The 19,944-nt window shown below is 38.9% G+C and overlaps 1 protein-coding gene across 2 annotated transcripts in view; it reads right to left on the bottom strand.

The window, feature by feature from the left end:
- Positions 1–19,944, bottom strand: part of LOC112136714 (raftlin) — a 288,034-nt gene that overhangs the window by 68,922 nt on the left and 199,168 nt on the right. For both annotated transcript variants that reach the window (XM_024258595.1, XM_024258596.1), the window contains exon 8: positions 9,483–9,591. In XM_024258595.1, the coding sequence (XP_024114363.1) occupies positions 9,483–9,591 (109 nt within the window). The remainder of the gene's footprint in view (positions 1–9,482; positions 9,592–19,944) is intronic.

Here is a 19,944-nt window from a genome sequence, read left to right as displayed (position 1 = left end):
TCCTAGCATGGGAATCACCAGCATGACCTTTATACAGGATCGGCTGTGGCCCGGGACAATAACGACCATCACTGGTGCTTACTTTATATTATATGAACTCGGAGTGCAGTAAAATTGAAAGTTATAATGATATTATGCTAGCTTTGTGGACATTTATTAAAGTATTTTAGGCTAATTTGGAGTTTAGCTAATATTTCAGCAACATGCTAGCTATTTTAGCTAATTTAGATCTTTTTTTTTTCATGGTTATTTTGGAGTTTAGCTAATATTTCATCTACATGCTAGCTTTTTGGCTAATACTTTTTTGCTGTTTTGGAGTTTAGCTAATATGTCAGCTACACGCTAGCTATTTTAGCTTATTCAGGTTTTTATGCTTTATAGGCTATTTTGGTATTTAGCTAATATTTCAGCAACATGCTAGCTATTTTGGCTAGTTAAGGCTTTTTTGTTTATCAGGCTGTTTTGGAGTTTAGCTAATATTTCAGCTACATGCTAGCTTTTTGGCTAATTGAGACTTTTTTGCTGTTTTGTTTAGCTAATATTTCAGCTACATGCTAGCTATTTTGACTAATTTAGGCTTTTTTTTGTTTATCAGGCTATTTTGGTTTTTAGCTAATATTTCAGCTACATGCTAGCTTTTTGGCTAATACTTTTTTGCTGTTTTGGAGTTTAGCTAATATTTCAGCTACACACTAGCTATTTTTGCTAATTCATACTTTTTTCAGTTTTTAGGCTAATTTGAAGTTTAGCTAATATTTCAGCTGTATTCTAGCTGTTTTGCTAACATAAACATTTTTGATTTTTTAGGCTAATTTTGAGTTTATTTGATATTTTAGTATTATGCTAGCTGTTTTTCAAAATTGAGTTGTTTTTTTGTTAAATGGTATTTATCTAAACTCTATCATCAGCTATCAGCACTGGCATCTTCAACAGCCACATCCAGCTCACAGCATTCACACTTTCATTGTCACAGGTAATGCTATATATCTAGTTTATAATGTTAGTTTTTTTCCTCTTAGGATGTAGAATTTGCAGAAATAGTTTTAGCTCATTTATGTAAAACCAGAATTCGTTTTTGTTTCCTCCTCCCGCCTCATATTTTTCCCCCTGCATCCACTGCAGCCTCTGCAATCACGCCGCCGCTGATGGGATGGCAGAAGCCATCACCCGCAGTCACACCAGGCCTCATCCTGAATCCAGCGCGCTGCCATTTTCTCGGTCTCGTCATCATCTGTCGCTCTCCGTCAGTATTGGGGTCCTGCCACCGAGTCAGATTGAAGCGTTAACTGTCAGGGAACATAAACGATGGCGTTCTCCATTTCTGCCTCGCTCCGCCAGGCCGAGGCGTCCGCCGCCTCTGCCTCTCAGCCACATCAAGGGGAGAAAAGTCAAAATCAAATCAAACTGCAGGTTATTCACTATGAAATTAAATTGGAAAACAGTCAGACTGTTTCCAGCCATATTGTTTAATATTATTTGAATGCTCTGTGGGTGCTTCCACATCTCACTCCCTCTACCAATATGTTGAAATGGAATTGCTGTTGTATCTCATTTATTGGTAATGCCGGCCGTCGGAGGGAGAGAAATGAACAGGTCTGGCTGTGTAATGTTGATGCAAACCATAGATTAAAACGACGGCTTGTAATGATTGAATTTGTTTTTGCTGCTAAAATTACGACTGTCATCATCATTTCATTAAATCTCCCGCCTGACAACGTGGAATCGTTCAGGAGAGATTCATTCTCCCTCTCGGCAATAAACACCAGCAGACAGGATGAAGATGGCAGATAACCTCCGCGGTAATAGAAGCAGAATCAGGAATTTGTTTACAAGTTCTGCGTTAAATATGGTGATGGTGCTTTTAAAGAAACGTAATGCCACTATAAAACATGACGGGGAGTTAAATATGTTGACGGAAAATCTGATTTTTACTTGTTTTTATAAACAGTGTTAACAATTTTGGTAAAATTTGCACCATTTTTCATACTAAATGTGTTTATTGTCCTTTTGAAATGACTGTTTGTTTTGAAAAGCAGTTTTCTTTTTTGTCTTTTGTTCTTTCATTCCACACCTCCAGGCCTCTCTGAGCCCTTTTTGTTGTTCGGCTTTGTTTTTTTAAACGATTACTCAAAGGAAATAAATATTTCATGCTGAAAATGGGAAGAATGAATCCGGCAGAGCTGCAGTTTGTGGCCTCAGATCTGCCCCCAAAGGGGCATCAAAGATCACGAGGGTGGAGGAGGTTTTTGGCTTCATCACCGTCTGGAAATGGAAATAAGAGGAACTTTCATATTTCTACTTGAAACAATTGATAATTGCTTAAAAATCATCATTTTAAAATACTTTTTTGTGGTACTAAAACAAAACAAAAAACTACTATTCTTCTCTTTTTCTTTTTTAAAACAGCAAAGATTTGTCCATTGATAGTTATGGAAAAGAATGACTTTCTTAGTCTTTTTCTATTCAATAGATTTGTGTTCGACTCTCTTCATTACGATACAAAACATACAACAGGATTTTACTGCTGTCTCTTCTGCAAGAGATCTTTTATACAAATCTGCAGCCCTGGAATCAAAATGACAACAACAAAAGAGAATCGAGCAGAATCTCTCAAACCTAAATGTTGTTTAACTGGTTCTGGTTGTTAATCATCTCCACCTCCCTCTGTTTTCTTAATGATTTTATCTCTTTTTTTCTTTCATCCACATCAGGAAATAAGTGTTTTTTATTGACACAAAATTCCAATACTACAAGTATTTTGGCACACACACAATTCCCCCTTATGGGGGTTAATGACTGGAGACATCCGCCAGTAAGGAGCACCTCAAGCAGCAGCTCCTTCAAACGTTTCAAACAACACTCTTAAGTTTTTGAGTTGTTGTCACTTTTTTCTTGTAAATTTAGGAATTTTTTCTGGTAAATGTATTAACTTTTTTCCCTGTAAAACTACGACTTTTTCTGATAAATTTATGATTTTTTTTTCCTATGAACTTGTGACTTTTTTTCTTGTAAAATTGTGCAATTTTTCTTTGTAAATTTAATGACCATTTTCTTGTAGATTTATGATTTTCTTCTCTTGTAAATTTATGACTTTTTTCTTGTAGATCTATGACTTTTTCTTTATTAATGTATGACATTTTTTTTATTATTATTTATGACTTTTTCTCATAAATGTAAGCCTTTTTTCTTTTAAATTTATGACATTTTCCTTGTAGCTTTATAACTTTTTTCTCATAAATTTATCCATTTTTTTCTCGCAAATGTATGCTTTTTTTCTTTTAAATTTATGACTTTTTTCTTATACATTTATGAATCCTTCCTTGTAGCTTCACGCCTTTTTTCTTGTAAATGTATTAGGTTTTTTTTTTGTGAATTTAGGAATTTTCTTCTTATAAAATTATGGCTTTTTTCTTGTACATTTACTTGATATAAAGTAATGAATTTATGACTGTAACACGCTTAAATTTACAAGAAAACAAGTAATAAATTTAGGTCACAACTTTTTAAGTCATAAATTTACAACTTTATTCTCGTAATTTGACAGTTTTTACTTTTTCTCATAAATTTAAGAGATTTCAAGTCATAATTTAATGCGGTTTTATTTGTTTGCCATCTAGGCCTGATACTCTGCGGTAACATTTTAACCTCCTGATCTTAATAGTGCAGTTATGACGCCTGCAGCTGCTCCTGCTGTGGGACTTCTCTGAAGGAAAATCCATTTTAATGTAACGCGGTCGGTTCTTCTGGGCTTATTGACCCAATAGTTGACCTTTAAGGTTGCATCACGTGTTTCCAAAACGACTCACTAAATCCAGCTTAAAGAGCTTTAAAGGGAAAATCAGCAACGAGTCACAATAGGCTGCAGGTGACCAGCTCACTCCTAAAGCGTTCAAAGGTAACATCCAAGAAGACGAGGAGGAGGAGTAAACGGTAAACCAGCATTGATATGATAGCCCACACCGAAGGGAGGCAGAAGGGATAAACGGAAGGGTTTCTGGAAATTAGTTAGTTCAAGAGTCATGTCCTATACACTCTGCTGTCTCGGGAATTAACTTTTAAAATTAGCATTCTTCTGAGCCTCTTCTAAATGAACAAAGACGTTCCTGCGGCTCAAAGGGGAGAAGAACGCTCAGGTCAAGAAAACGAGGTTTCGAGGTCGAAACCGCGTCGTTTCTCTTCATTAGCCCAAACCATGCGGCGCACAAACTTCATGAAAAATAACTTCCCGCATTCTGCCACCAGAATATCAACAGCCCATGGTAAAAAAAAAAAAACTCTATTTCAATTTTAACTTGAGACCACATTTCCTATTTCCCTGGTAAGTTATTAAAGTGGCACCAGGAGGAGGTGTCTGAAGGTCAAGATGAAGCCCCGGAGAGCCGAGGAACAGACAGCGAGAGCGCCGGGATGACAGAAAGAGAGGCTGAAGGGATAATGACAGAGGCTGAGACACTGAGACAGATAAAGGAAGGAAACAAGGAGAGGAAAAATAAAAGCCGCTCCCTCAGACGGAGAGGTGGAGGACAGAAAGGAAAAAAGAAAGCAAGCCAGCTCTTTGTGCTCACTGCCCGACCACTCATCCATACCCACTTCCCCTTTTAATAGATTTCTAGAATGGCTTCATGTTCCCTCCCCAGCTCAGAAGATTAAAATGATAACCAGCAGTAATGAGGTCCTACAGGACTGCAGCTGCATCACTAATATCAGGGCAAAATGTGCAGACAGTTCAGACGCAGGCTTGAAAGGCCCACACTGAGGCTGGAGATGTGGCTGCAGCTTGCAAAGGGGGGTGTATGGGAAATCATCTGAAGTGCCATTTCTAACAGGCTTTCTGCAGCAGCACCTCTGAAAACCAACACGAACTCACAGCTCATTCAGGAGGAAATCCGTTTCCTGCTCATCTCATCTGCAGGCGGGAAAACAGACCGACGAGCTGTTCCATTAAGCAGCTTTAAGCACAACTTTTACTGTATTACATTCATACATGTCAGACGGAGGAAAACAGGCGGTTTTTGTCTTCCAGTCAGATTCCTGTCAGCAGGAAATCATAGAAAGCACATTTATTCTGTCTGCAGCAAGAAAATAAAAATCACTGTTGATGACGTGTCAAAGTCAAGGCCCAGGGGCCGGATCCGGCCCTCCGGGTAATTCTATCCGGCCCTCCAGATCATTTCATATTATTGTTATTAATGGTCTGATGTTATCTTGTGCTCATTTCTAACTTGTATAATTTTGACAAAATATATTTTCATGAAGAGTAAAATATTGAAAGTTATTTAAGGCTAATTTAGGCTTTTCTTTTTACGTTTTTTAAGCTGTTTTAGAGTTTAGCTAATATTTCAGCTTTGTGCTAGCTGTTTTGGCTAATTTAGGCTTTTTTCAGTTTTTAGGATGAAGTTTAGCTATTTTTTTCAGCTACATTCTAGCTGTTTTGGCTAACCTACGTTTTTCTTTTTTTTTTGTTTTTTAGGCTAATTTGGCATTTAGCTAAAATTTCAGCTGGCTATCAGCTTCAGCATTTTCAGCTATTAATTTCAGCATCTTCAGTGGCCAAATTCAGTTTACAGCATTCACACTAGTATTATCACAGGTAATGCTATATATCTAGTTCATAATTATGTTAAAAAGTTACGGTTTTAAAGTTTTACGAATGTAGTTTTAGAGTGTTCCCTAAATGTTTATCCTGTGACCTCAGGTGTGTTTTGGATTTTGGCTCCTTGTGTGATTGACTTTGACCCTCCTGCTGTAGATGATCGATACTTCCACACATGAATGTTCTCCTGCAGTCTACTGCTGATGGACCCTCTTTGACATCATAACTGGTGTGGGTTTATAATCACAGACAGCACTAATGTAGATGTGAGTCCCTGTTTGGGTTAAAAATGGGAACAAATCCTTAATAATGTTGCTTTGATGAATGCGCTCAGAGATCTCTGTCACACTCAAAGTTATTTTAACACTTTTTCCTTATGAGGGAGTCGACTCGTAAAAGATGAAAACTCTGTGTGACACACCTGCGTCTCCATGCTTGTACCTTACTCACCCTTACGGGTTGAAGTGTCCCCCGCAGCATGCCCATAGAAAAAATGTGGATGAACATTTTTATCCCTATGGGTTCACAGAGCGGTCTAAACCTTGATATTTTGAGCGTTTTTCACCCGCAGACAGCCTGAAACCAGCCGTAAAGGCGGTTGGTACTAAGGGTTAAATAGAGTGTGCTTCGGATTTAACTTCATTAAGTCAGTCGCCCACTAAGGTGGTAACCAGACCACCAGAACTTGTCCAAAGACACATAAACAAACGGGCAGACAAAGTGGAAACCAAACCTACGACCTTCTAATCAGTGGTCTACCTGTAGACCACAAATACCTTCAATGACCCCTGGAGTTAGAAGGGAACAATCTTTTGACTCCTACATTAACTGGAGGGACTCCACAAGAAAAACGACATTCCTGGTTGTCTGAGAATGACCTTCGGCTTTCTGAAGGGGATTTTCTCAAGTTTACGTCAACTTTAGAAGTTGTCCTTCCAGTGTGGACATGTTTAAGGTGCCAGAGTACGATAGCTTAGCTTCACCGACATGTTACCCACAATGACCTGAGCCTTAGCACAGATTGCCCCGTTTCACCCCCAGGTGGCAGTAGAAACCTGTTTCTCTGGTTTACCATCCATCAGGGAACGAAGGAAGAAAGGTTTGAGGAAACTAGAAGCCTGGAGAGTAAAAACGTGTATTTTTCATTTCTTTGTGGTTTCACTGCTGGATTTGGGGTGCAGTGGGATTGACCCCGAAGCTTTGGAAGTCTTTAGAGATTACCCCAGACTCCACTGAACCACGGTCAGATTCAGATCAGCCTCCATATGGTTGGTGTGCCAGATCATGGGACAGAACGAACCATACTTTGGGGTAAAAGTACTTTTAGAGTATGTTGAACAAAGTTCATCAGTTTGTCTGGAACGTCAGATCCAACACAGAAGGTCTTTCTCTGCCCATCGTGTTGATGTTCACTGTAAATACGTGATAACACAGAGTAAAGACTCAATATATCAAAAAAAACATTTTATACCAACTTGAGGCTCATTTCCTCTCACACTCAAAAGCGCCGAGTCAGCAGCGTCTTTGTCATTATCACCAAACTTTTCTTCCTTTGTGAACATGACAAACATTGGATAACATGTTTTGTAGTTGATGTGAAGCTGAGCGCGCTCCACAGGCTTCAGTGAACATGTTTGCACGGTTGCCATGGTGACGTTATGCACTTCACACATCGCCTGAGGTTTGAGTTTTTAGATGTTAAGTGCCTCAAAATTGGCCAAATTATCAGAGCAGGAACAACAACAATCGGAGCGGCGCCCCCTCTCTGTTATTCTGTCGACACTGATGAAGATCCCGACCAGAATTCACAGACCCGCCAGCATCTCGGCTTCAAATGAAGACATTTCGCTGACATCCTCATCAATAATAAGCCGTCAGAGTGATTTATGGCGTCTGACAGACTGCGGGTTAAACGCTCACATCTGGAGTCGGTAAAATAAAAACATTCCAGTCCAAATCAGAGGCAGCTGGGATTAAAGGGAATAAAAAAGGTTTATGGAGTCGTAAACACAAACAGCTTTTTCTCACATTGTAAAAAATTCTCATTTGTTTTGAACAGAACCGGACATTCCTGAGGAGGAGGAGCCTTCTGTGGTCATGTGACCTCTTTAACCTTTTCAGTTCCCAAAGGTGTTCGACCAAACGTCGACTCTCCATCCCAGCCCGACCGCAGATCCCCACATTCTTGGAGTTTTGTGATGTGAAAAGACATTTTTTATCGCTAATGAAGTCTAAATTTAGAAGAAGCTCCACTTTTTTGTCTTAATTTTATGCATAAATGCAGAACCTCTTCATCACAAGCGCATCTGAGCACCAGGTTTCCATCCATTAAATTTACATTAATCAAGGATGTAAATCGAAGCGTCTCAGAAATAAACATATTTGTGCAGGTTTCCTTCATTTGCTTTATTAAGTTAAGAACATTAAAGTGCAGAGATGGAATGCAGAAACGACTGTGAGATAGATTATAACATCTCCAAATCGTCTCTTTGGACCTCTTTGGTTCAAATTAAAGTTATTTAAACTACAACTTTCTTTGTGTTCTACATGTTGTGGAGAGATCATGGGTGAAAGTCACTCCACTTCCTGTGACGACAGGTGAAATACACCTGTCCTGTGTTTTCTTAGTTGAAATCAGTTATTATCGGGCTGTGAATGCTAATACACGTGGTTATTCTAAAAGAATGAACGCGTTAATATTTATTAGCACAAATGAAGGACACCTCAGGGAGCAGAAGTCCTCTGTGGTTTTTAACATGCTAGAACAGCGGTTTCTACATGAGGTTTATCCGCGATAAAACACCGTAATTCTCCTTAAGACTCTAAAAATGGGACCCAGTTCCTCCCTGCTTGACTCTCAACATTAAGGTTGGATTGGGGGTTAAACCACCAAATGGTTCCTTAGCGCAGCTGTGTCTGCAGCTCACCACTCCCCCGGGGGAGGGGTCAAATACGGAGAACAAATTTCACACACTTTAACTTTAACCACTATTCAAAAGTAGGATTAATCTGATTCATTATTTTTATCAATTGACAGCATTAAATAGAGATAAACGTTCTAAATGTATGTTGGTGTGTGATTTCATGCTGTGATTATTTGAAGATAATCAGTGGTCGAAAAATACTGTTAACTAAAAAAAAAATAATCACAATTATTTTCTTCCCATGTTTGTGATTGTTTTATATATAAACTCATCTTTCTGTGAAAAACCTGAACTCCTTCTTGCTGTGCTTATGCTTTAATAGACACAAACTTTAATCTGACAATATTCAACTTGAATATATAATCTATAATCCAAAACTACAAACAAGAACAGAGACTTTTATAGCAAGAAGACATTTGTGCTTATGTTTTTTCTTCTTTGTATGTATTTACTTGTAGGGGAACGGTATCTTTATTTAATCTCTCTCTTTTATGTTTTTATGTGTATAAACAAATCTATATAAATCAAATTTTAGTTGTTAATTTTCTGAAATTTATAATCAATTTTTCATTGCAATTAAAGTAAATTTTCCAAAAAAAACAGCAAGTTTTGTGATGTTTTGTCTTAAATTCCTCTGTGATTTCTTCAACTTTGAGTTTGATTGAAGTTTGTTGAGCATCAGTAAAGTCTCTCTTTTTGTCTCTATTGAGTCTCAGTTCAGTTTCAAAGGTGATCGACTATGAAGTTTTCTCTGACCGAATTGATCCAGGTTAAAGGTGAAGACACCTGTCGTGGTCATGTGACTCACCTGACTTGAGAGCTAAGAAAAACCCTTTCATGTTTTCTTAGTGGTTAACTCCTGAGAACCTCTTCTTGTGTTTGAGAGCATGAAAACAGCAGATCAGCTGAGAGTTGATGGAGTAACAAACTCCAACCCTCGGCCTGTTTGGGGGGGGGGGTCCTACCTTCTTGACGTAGCCCTGGATCAGCTCTGGGGTGGGAACCTGCTCTGCAGACAGACACTCCTCCAGCTGGAGCTTGAACTGCGGGCAGACCGCCGGACTCCTCTCCACCCTGCAGAGGAAGAGGAAATGCTGAGCTCCAGCCGCGCAGATGGACAAATACCCATGATGCATAGGGGTGGACACATGCGAACACTCTAAAGCACAGCCATTAACAGCGAGCGTGCTTTGACAGGAGCAGCATATCGGCAAATGATTCTGCATCAAGAAGCTTTGTTAATCTATTGTTGCCCTGTGGGGGGTAAGAGCAAAATACAATAACACTTAAGTGAAACAAAGACCCACAAGGATGAAAGCAAACACAGACAGACAGCAGGAAATTCAATGCAAATCCAGTCTCAGCCAGCCCTCCCCGCTGAGGCTGCATCACTATTTTCCGCGCAGAGAATCTATTTATAAAGAGCCGTATTTTTCTTTTCTGTCCTCTGGAGGAAATCCCAAAGCCAGCCCCGGAGGAGACTAAAGCCCCAGCATCCATCTCCCTGCCTCTCATCCTGTTGACAAGGCGGAGGAGCCACACACCCTCTTCCTCAGCGTGGGGCCTTTGTGCTCACACGGATGCTGTTGGCGTGTTGCTGCGCTCTGCGTGACCTCTGGCTTTACAAACACCGCCGATGAGCAGAAAGGTTAAAGACGCTTCCCTGCGAGCTGCTCTGCCTGTCAAAGGATGCACTTGGACGGAGAACGCATGAAGCTGTCCTCGGTGCTTCCATGGGATCAACTGTCATTGTGCGACAGGAAAAACTGTCTCCAGATCCAAATAAATATTACAACTATTGATTCAAAACTGTTGAAATTCAAACCACTGTGCACGTTGGATGGTTTTAAAAACTTCCAGGATCAATTTCTTAAGATGTTTTTAGCTATAAATTAGTGCTGTCAATCAATTAAAAAATAATCACACTTTTAGTCATTTTTAAATGTTTTACGAGTTAAATTCTATAAAACAAAATGAGAGAAAATATTTCTCTTAGTTTTTATTGTCTGAAATGTTTAAATCTAAGTGTTAACTCAGAAGTGTAACGTTTGAGTACAAAACACATCAGCAGTAAGATAATCAGAACTCTAAAGACTTTAATTTCTGCAGTTTTACTCCAAAAAACAAAGACGTTGACATAAAGCCATAAGAAACATTGTGTTTCTGCACTTTAAATGGTCCGGGTGAATCCTCGATTCTGATTGGCTGCAGGATGTGGATGCACGTCTAAAGAAGAAGTTCTGGTCACAATGTTCTTCTATATTTGCGGACTTCTTCAAAACAAACGTTTGATTCATGATCTGGACAACAACAAACAAATAAATCACCTCTGAACTGATGATTAGCATAATTCTTTTGACGCTGCAATCAAAGTCACTTCCTCTCAGCGACGCATTGTCGTGTTACAGTGGATGATAGTTCACCTTTTGGTGAAAAGTGATCCAAACCTAAAAAAAAACGAGAATAAAGTACTAAAAATCGATTGAGTATTTATTGTTGTTGTAAATGACCATAGTATTAGTGAGAAAGTGCCCGATGAAGTGAGCGTTATCAGAAATTAAAGGGTAACCAAACCCTAAATCCACTTTTTTGTCTGTTGACTTCTATAAATGGGCTTTAAAAGTGCTGTCTGTTGGTCATTGTCCCATTTTGATAAATTAAAATTATTTAATTCTTGAAAATATAGTCAAAAACTGTCTGTGTGCTGCCCCCTACAGGTTGAATTTTTTGAAAGTTTTGTGATTGGTCAAACCGTGTAAGTTTCAGAAGTCTGACGTCATGATCTGCAGCTCCAGTAATGATAACAGTCCCGCCCCCAAGCCCCACCCCTCTGACTGGATTTTCTCATTTCGGCTGGGGGCGGAGTCAGCCTCCAACTGCTCTGTTTGGTGACCCTTTAAGGCACGCCATGGAAGGCTGAAACGGTGGAAGACGGTTGTTTCAGGGAGGGTTATTGATAAGTGTTAATAGATATTAATGCGTTCATTTTGTTAATTTTTTTCCTAATTGTTTTTTTTATTGTCTTTTCAACATATTTTCCAACATAAACATTTTTTTAGGAGAGCATTGATCCAGAATCATAAAGACTTCTGCAGCGATGTTAACCAAAACAAGATTCCTTCTCACAGGGTTTAAAATAATAAACAAATCAATAAAGAAAAATACCAGTTTGGAAAAGAAACTGAAGAATAACCCATAAATTGTCAGTCAGAGATCAACATTTGTAGTATCGAGGCTGTATTGAGACTGGTAAAACGGAGCTAAAGGGTCCAGATCTTCATGAATGGATCCTTCATGGAGTGGAGCAGGTCAGGTGAAGGTTCAATGACGAGTCTATTCTAGTTTGATTTACAGGGAGGTTTCTCACTTATCCATGACATTGGTTAACGGACACATTGGAGAACTGAACCTGCGTTTCATTGTACCAAGTATTATGACAATAAAGGCATTCTATTCCATTCTATTTTTCATGTATTTGTCCGGTTGGGAAGGGCTATTCCGGCGGTCCATACAATGCTGCACACAGCTTTAACTATTATTATTATTTTAAAACCCTTATTAACTGCAAATTCTTCATTTTAATGACCAATGCAGCTCAAATAATTGTAATTTATTAAATTCTAAGTAAAGACGTACTTTGTATTCACTAGTTGCACATTTTTATATATATTTTTTTCTTCAATTATTCAATAATTTACGATTTACTAATTGCAAATAACGGATCTGTAAGTTATTTTTTATTTAATGATAGATGTTCTGATCAAAAAGCATATGTAAATTCATCTCTGATAATAACAATAAAAATCTATTCTTACTGCTTAATGAAATTAGATTTTCATGATTTTTAATTTTTACTCTTTTTAACTTCACAAACGACATTTCTGTTTCCTCATTTCAGCTGTCTACATTTTTTAAAGCAAATTTAGCAATAAAATATAGTGTGGTATAATGATAATATATTAGGTTTATTTACTGTTTTTGAAAAGTCATTTTATAATCGATTATTTTGTCCTGCAATTAATATTTTCTGATTTTGCTAATTAATTTTTGCTAACAGTTTTTGAGAAAATAAAGCAACGAGGACCCAGTTCAGCTATTACACATTACTTTATTTACCACTTTTGAACAAATTGGCTAATTTAGATCATTTATTTATTTATTTATTAAGGACATAAATATGTTTTTAGAGCCATGATGCTACTTTAAGAGCTTTTAGAATTGATTTAGCTCCTGCAGAATTTACTTTATTAGAGAGACTTTTTAGTTTATATCAAAGTTAACAGTTTTCACTTTTTCTCTGTCTTACAGCTAATTCATCATTTTCCAGTCAGATGCTCCAATTAGTGTCAGCGATGTGGAGCATCTCGACAACAGACGTCCTGTCACCAACAAACAGCAGCTTTAAGAAACAAACGACGCTGATGAAAATGTTCTGTAAAATAACACTATTTGTTTTTCTTCTCATCTTTAAATGAAACTTCTTTAGCAAAAGCTCTGGTGGAGAACAGAAACACCTGAAGAGCTCCTTTAAAGTTCAAACTGACTGTTTGAGGCACAAAAGTCTTTTTTTCTCACCAGAAAACACAAGAAGATTTCTTATTTTTCTGTTTCACTTCAAGTGTTTGTCTGATGAGTGTCTGCTTTCTTCTTTGTCCACAAACAGAATGTGCTTTTAGTGCGTTTCTGTCGCTCGATTGAAGACAAATAAATGACTTTGTTTGTGTTTGAGCCGCAGAAGAACCTGAAAGATTTGGTTCCTTTTGCTCTTAAAAACAACTAAATGAATCATCAGTTTTTATTGTCTGTAGGTGGCAGGATTTCACACAGAAGCATCATTGTTTCAGGCTGGAACATCAAATCGTTCAGATTCAGATAGAAACGTGTAAAGTAGAAACATCTTATATTTTTGTTTGTTTTTGTTCCCGTCACCCAGAAGTTTTTGAGTCTGCAAAAGTTCCTCTCCCGCATGTGACTACTGAACGAAGAGGTTTACATAAATCCACCATTCTAGTCAAATCCTCACAAAAAAGTCAGAATTATGAAAAAAAAGTTAGTATTGTTAGATTTCAGACTAAATTCTAAGATAAAAAGTCACAATTCTGAGATGATAGTGATCAAAGAAAGACTGAATTTTGAGAATAAAACCAGAATTCTGAGATTAAAGTGAGAATTTTGAGGAAAAAAGTCAATATTCTGAGATTGAAAACAAAAATATGGGATTCAAATTAGAATTATTGTCAAAATATCAGTCTTCTTAAATAAAAATTTGAAATTTTGAGCAAAAAAAATCAGCATTCTAAGATGAAAGTAAAAAATGTGGAATAAAAAAATGAGATTACTTTGAGATTTATTCTGAACAAATAGTAAAAATTCTGAGATTAAAATGAGTTTTCTTAGACAAAATTCAGAATTATGAGTTAAAAAAATCAGTATTCTGAGACTTTAAATTTAAATATGAGAAAAAAGTCATAATTCTGAGATTACAGAAGGAATTCTAATCAAATAAAATCAGTATTTGGAGAATACAACCAGAATTCTGAGTGAGAATTTTGAGCAAAAAGTCAGTACTTTGAAATAAAAATTAGAATTATGAGAAAAAAAAATCTGCATTTTAAGTCAAAAGTCACATATGTGGAAACAAAATCAGAGAATTAAGATTATTTTAGAATAATTCTTAACAGATAAAGTAAAAATTCTAATTACAAAAAGGCAGAATTCTGAGATTAAAGTCAGAACACTCAGAAAAAGATAAAGAAAAAAGAATTTGAGAAAAAAAGTCAGATTTTTGTAATTAAATCAGAATTAGTAAAAAAAAATAAGAAAAGTGAAAATGTTGGATTAAAGTCACTATTCAACTTTTTCATGGCTTTAATCTAATCATTTTAGAACTGAAACAACAAAAAACTGAGTTTCAGCCTTTAAATTCAGATCAAAAGGCAAAATTTAAATATTTTTGGTATTTTTAAGGTGGATTCTCAGTTATTTAAATGTAACTTTTTAAACCATTTAAGCATAAATTACATTTATTTAATCTGTATAGGATTTTTTACAATATTTTGCTTTTCCAATTTTTTTCCTATTTCGTTTCTCCAGTTATTGAAATGAAGGACTCACTGCGAGCTTTCAGGAGGAGTTAGACGAGGAGCGTTTGTGTTGGAGGGAGGCCTCGGGGTGAACTCTCCCAGCAGTCCACCTCCTCCGTGTCAAACTCTTTTCATGCAGCGTGCAGCGTGGCTGTCGGCCGCAGAGGCCCCGTGCGGCTAGACGGGTGTCAAACGGCGGTCTGCCCACCAACAGGAAGCCTCCCGCTGGGCGAGTCCACCTGCTCGGCCTCCCCCTCGCCTCGCCACAGATGGGTTGGGGGTGCTGCTCTGCCGTAGAACATCTTGTGTCGGACCTAATCGCTCCCGCTGGAGCGGAACGCTCACAAGGAAACTAATTGTGTATTACCTGTTAATGGCTTTCTTTGGGATTTACTTCAGCATCGTGGTGGAAACATCATCTGTAAATCTGTGGTTTCCAATTACTTCCTGTTCACTGAGGTATGAAAAGTGGTTCTGCTGTTGTTGTATTGTTGTTCAGAGAACTCAAAGATGAAGAAATTACCTTTTGTTTACATTAAATCTCCTCTGAACAAACAGAATTACATTTTTTTCTTCATCTGTTCAGATCTGTTTAGAGTATTTCATGTATAACCTGTATTATACTGTGCACACCTGAACAAGGTTTTATCTTTATTGCATCAGAAACATTAGAAGAGCGTCCTCTATCCTATAAAAACAGCTGTTAGCTGAATTTAGCCGCTGAAGATGCTAGTGCTGATAGCTGAAGATGCTAAAATTGATAGCTAAAAACGCTGAAGCTGTAATTGTAACACATCAGTAAACGGACATCATGACCATTCCAATATGGCGTCCAACTTTGCGTATGTAACAAGCTAACGTAGCAACTCTAGCCTATATAACATGAAGATCGATATAAATCTTATCTTCAACCACAGATTATGATACGAATTGAATTGTTAGAATGAATCGTTACACCTCTAGATCTTTATCGTCCGAGACATGAGATGAGAACCACACCAGGGCAGACACTCGAGAACCGTCTCAGATTATTTCCTCACCGTTCCAATCCCAGAGCATCTCCTAAGTGAAGTTTAATTGCACTTTTTTAACCGACAAAAGCTCTTCCCTCCTACCAGAGAAAGAGTTCAAGTTAAAACCTCTCAGTGAATTAAGAAAATGTGAATTTTTCCACCCCTTCGCAGCAGAAACAAAGAGCGTGTCAGTCCTCTCAGCCACCATCGCTATGACGACCCAGTCAGGGAGCATCAGACTTATATTTGCACTTATTCACATTGTGGCATTTTAATAATACGCCTGTTCTAATGTCACATTTTCTCCCATTTGTGAATTATTTGAGCAAATCCACTCTGATGGTTTTCAGCTTGTAGCTCTCCATTTTCCTCCTCCTCCATCTTCCTCTTGGACTTTCTCGCCGCTTGAGCACATGGGAGCTGCGTCCAATTACCCAATAATGATGAATATATCCCATCAGACACTGCCTGCTGAACTGTAACCCGATTTCATCGTGACCAAATTGAACACCAGGAAATTTGACAGTTGACATTTTAAATTTTCATTCAGCCCAATCCATTCTGGCTGCTCGCAGTTTCCCTGCTCGCCGTCCGCAGCAGGTTAACCGCCACCGCTGACAAAGAGCCTTCCAGAGCCTCTGGAGCTACAGGCCGCTTAAGCAGGTATGGCAGAGCGGCGGCGCAGCCGTTAGCAGTTCCTGCTGTGTGTGGACCCCCGAAGCATCACAGCCTCCATGCAAAGCGCCTGGTTGACGGGGACGCCCCCGCCGGGACGCCCCCGCCGGGACGGAGCGGCGAGGCTTTGTCCTGGTTGTGTCGGCACACATGATGTTGGTTTTTAACACATGCAGGTGTCTGCTCGGGACTCCGATCATCTTCTGATCTCTTCTCAAAGCGTCCAGTGCCTCTTTTCATCACCATGATGCTGGTTTTAGTCAAAATCATACAGCATGGGTGGTTTTCTAGGACATAGTTTCTGCAGAGCGTCATCAGACACTCCCCTCTGAGTCGTGGATGGATGTAAGAGTGCAACAGATCATGGATAGATCTGGGATGCATTAAAGATTGTTTCATAATCCAATCGTAACTGAACCGTGAGGAGTCTCGAGATTCCCGCCTCTACTCGCCACGGAGGACGCGGATGGTGAGAGGTCGGGTTTATTTCTTTTGAAGAGCCGAATCAAAGCATCGCTATCCGTCTCCGTGTCATAAACCACCAGGAATAGTGGGAGGGAGAGTGCCTGACCTGCACATATTCTAAAGATGATAAATAATACATGGAATATTTGAATGTTCCAACATTTAGTTTAAATAAAACAATTAATACCAAACAGGGTCAAGAGAAAATCTGCAGATAGATTTGGTATTTTCAAACATTATTTTCACTGTTTTTTAGATTTGGTCTCAAGACATGTAAATGTGATCAATGTTCTGATCAATGGTGTGAGTGAATATATCTGCTTTGAAGTACTTATTTATATTATGTTTTATCAAATACATGTTTTAAAGCTTCTCGATAAATTAATCTAGTTGTTTTTCCTTTTTACTGACCTGAGAAATGATCCGACCAAGAGTTTGGTGACCTGTTACACCCACTAGCTTACAAAACTCAATATCAATTCTATGATCCAGTTCTGATCCAGTTCTGATCCAGATTCAACAAAGACGTTCATGGATCTGTTTGTCTGTAAGCGGATGCATCATGAAGGGGCGGAGCTGGGATATTGTTAATCGTCTGCTCCTGATTTACAACTGTTTGAACAAAGAAATACTCAGAACATATTTTTTCATCTCCATCACCAGAAAAATGCCACAATGTTAAAAACAGAAAAATCCTGTTCACTCGGAGTGGGTCTTGAACTGATTTTCTCCCTTTTAGTTGCTGAAGATACCGGCTTGTTTTCCCGCTCCTTTCTTCCTCCTCCCGTCCCTCTCTCAGTGAAGCCTCTCTCCTGATTCTGATCAGCTCTCCTCAAACCTGAGGTGCAGCGCTGGATTCCCCCGAGCATGAACTGATGTGAGCATCTGTCTCCATGGTGACAGGCGCTGGAGACAAAGCCTGGCCCCGCGTTGTGTTGGGTAGGCTCCTTTGGCCCTTTCACTCCATCTCTGTCAGTGTTTTCTTTTATGATCACATTTATCCTGCTGCTGTCTTTCCCTCTCTTCAGGCGCTGCTCCTCTGCCTCCCTCACCTGCATGGAGGTTTTGCTCACAGAGATGCTGCGTCATCCTCAGATTCTGGTGGATCCACTTCTGCTGACGAAGCTTAAAGAGGTCATCTTAACAGAAATGCAAATAAGACGTCAGTTTATGGTCAAGCGACCCTCTGTGAGTTGGCAGGCCCACAATGCTCCAGCTGCAGTTCTGTAGATTGTCCAGAGTTGCCGTGTCAGCAGTTTCCATTCAGAACTGTAATTTCTCCGCAGACATTAGTGATTGGCGGTTGAATCACACAAATGTGCACTCACGTGTCAGACGGAAGCGTGAAGGTTAACATGGCAGACGCTGGTTCAACACAAACAGTTTCCTGAGGCGTTTTCTTAAACGAAACATCACAGCGTTTGAGCGGAGAACGCCTCAGTCTTAACGACCTGAAGCTGTGACGAGGATCTGAAACTCGGATACTCAAACCTGTCCCTGACTAACGAGTCAAAATGTTCTTGTGACTGTGAATACACAGGTAATGTAATTATCACAATAAAATGTCAAAATAATATTGGATTTTATTTAAATAAACTAAACAAATCGAATCACTTTCACCAAAAGGAAATAGATTTTCCAAGTAAGATGTCAAGTGTTTTAATAGACTGAAGTTCAGTTTAATGACATAAGTTCTGAAAAACTGATTTAGTCTTAAATATTTGACAACTTGAATACAAAATGTGATGAATATTAATTTACAAATATTACAAAACTCTTGTGATAAGTGATGTGACGTCATGATGAGACTGGAATGTGTCTGTAAAATGTTCATCTTGGGAAAAAAAGTGATTCTTAATTTAAGAAAAAAAAAAAAAAGACAGGAAGGACAAGAACCTGGGTGATCACCTAAAGTAATGAGTCCCTCAGCGGCAGAGGAGCAACAGTGAAGGTTAGAGGAGTACACAGGAAGTTCTAGTCGTATTGATCTGTGACGACTCCTTCTTTGGAGGAAGGAAGTTCCTTAGATCTCTAACTTAGTTTTCAGCTGGATTCAGACGGTTTGATGAAGGAACTTCTTAAGAGTTCAGGAGAAGTTTGAGCTTCTAGTGCGAGTCAGAAGAACGCAGCATCACTGAAACCGTCAGGATCCAGTTGGATAAAGTCAAATCCTAATTTATCAGTGAGTGACATCTAAAGACAAATGCTAATAACGTTTGTAGGAGTTTTAAAAATGTTTCTGGAGGATCTTCAGCCTCATTTTAAAGTCTCTTCTCCAACTAAATCAAACATTACAACAAAGTTCAGAGAAATACTTCAAATGATCATTAAATGAGTTATTATGAAGATAAAACTAAAAATGAAATGTGTTGCATGTATGTTTTATACTGGATTTAAATACACTGAATGCTTCAGCTGATCTAAGACTTTCTGGAAGTTTGTTCCAGATCTGAGGAGAATAGAAGCTGAATTTGGACTCCAGGAACTGAAGGAAGACCAGATCCAGACGACCGGACAGGTCTGGCTGGTCTACATAAACCACAAAACCCTCAATAAATATGCGAAAACATTCTTCGTGTCTCCAGTCTCCTGTAACATCTAAGCTGGACTTTGTTGTTTTAGAGCCTCGTTCTTCTCAGATTCTGGACCCGGTTCAGGAGGACAGGTGTCCCGTGAAGGTCTGGATGCTGCAGACGAGACTGTGCAGACCCTCAGCTTCACCCCAGGCTGATTGACAGCAAGCAGGGATTATGGTCACGCCTCGGGGCGCTCATCTCGGTCAAAATTACAGCAAATAAAGATAAAAAGTGACAGCTTGACAAACCCAGATGAAGCTGTCACTGCTGTGAGGAAGACGATGAGGAGAAACGGGCAGAGACACCAGCAGACTCTCTCCTTCTTCAGCTCCAACTGTCGTTCAGCGTAATTACTCCTCACTAATTTAAATGCTTTTCTAAATATAAAAACGTTTTGTTCGGTTTATCTTTGATTGAACCCTCGTGGTGTCTTCATGACTCTGAAGCTTCGTCTTCCTGCAGAAATGCTCTGCAGGTTCTCTCAGCTCTCCTGTGGGATCGTTTCTGCAGCGGCGCCGGAGGTTAAAGCGTTAGCTAAATGAAACATCGATGCAGACGAGCAGCAGGAGGTTGTGTTTTCTCTGAGTGGGGAAGAAGAAGCCGGAGAACCAGGAA

Source organism: Oryzias melastigma, linkage group LG16, assembly GCF_002922805.2.
Source record: "Oryzias melastigma strain HK-1 linkage group LG16, ASM292280v2, whole genome shotgun sequence".
In the NCBI taxonomy this organism is placed as follows: domain Eukaryota; kingdom Metazoa; phylum Chordata; class Actinopteri; order Beloniformes; family Adrianichthyidae; genus Oryzias; species Oryzias melastigma.
Note: the sequence above shows the minus strand (reverse complement) of the source record. Positions and strands in the feature narration are given on the sequence as shown.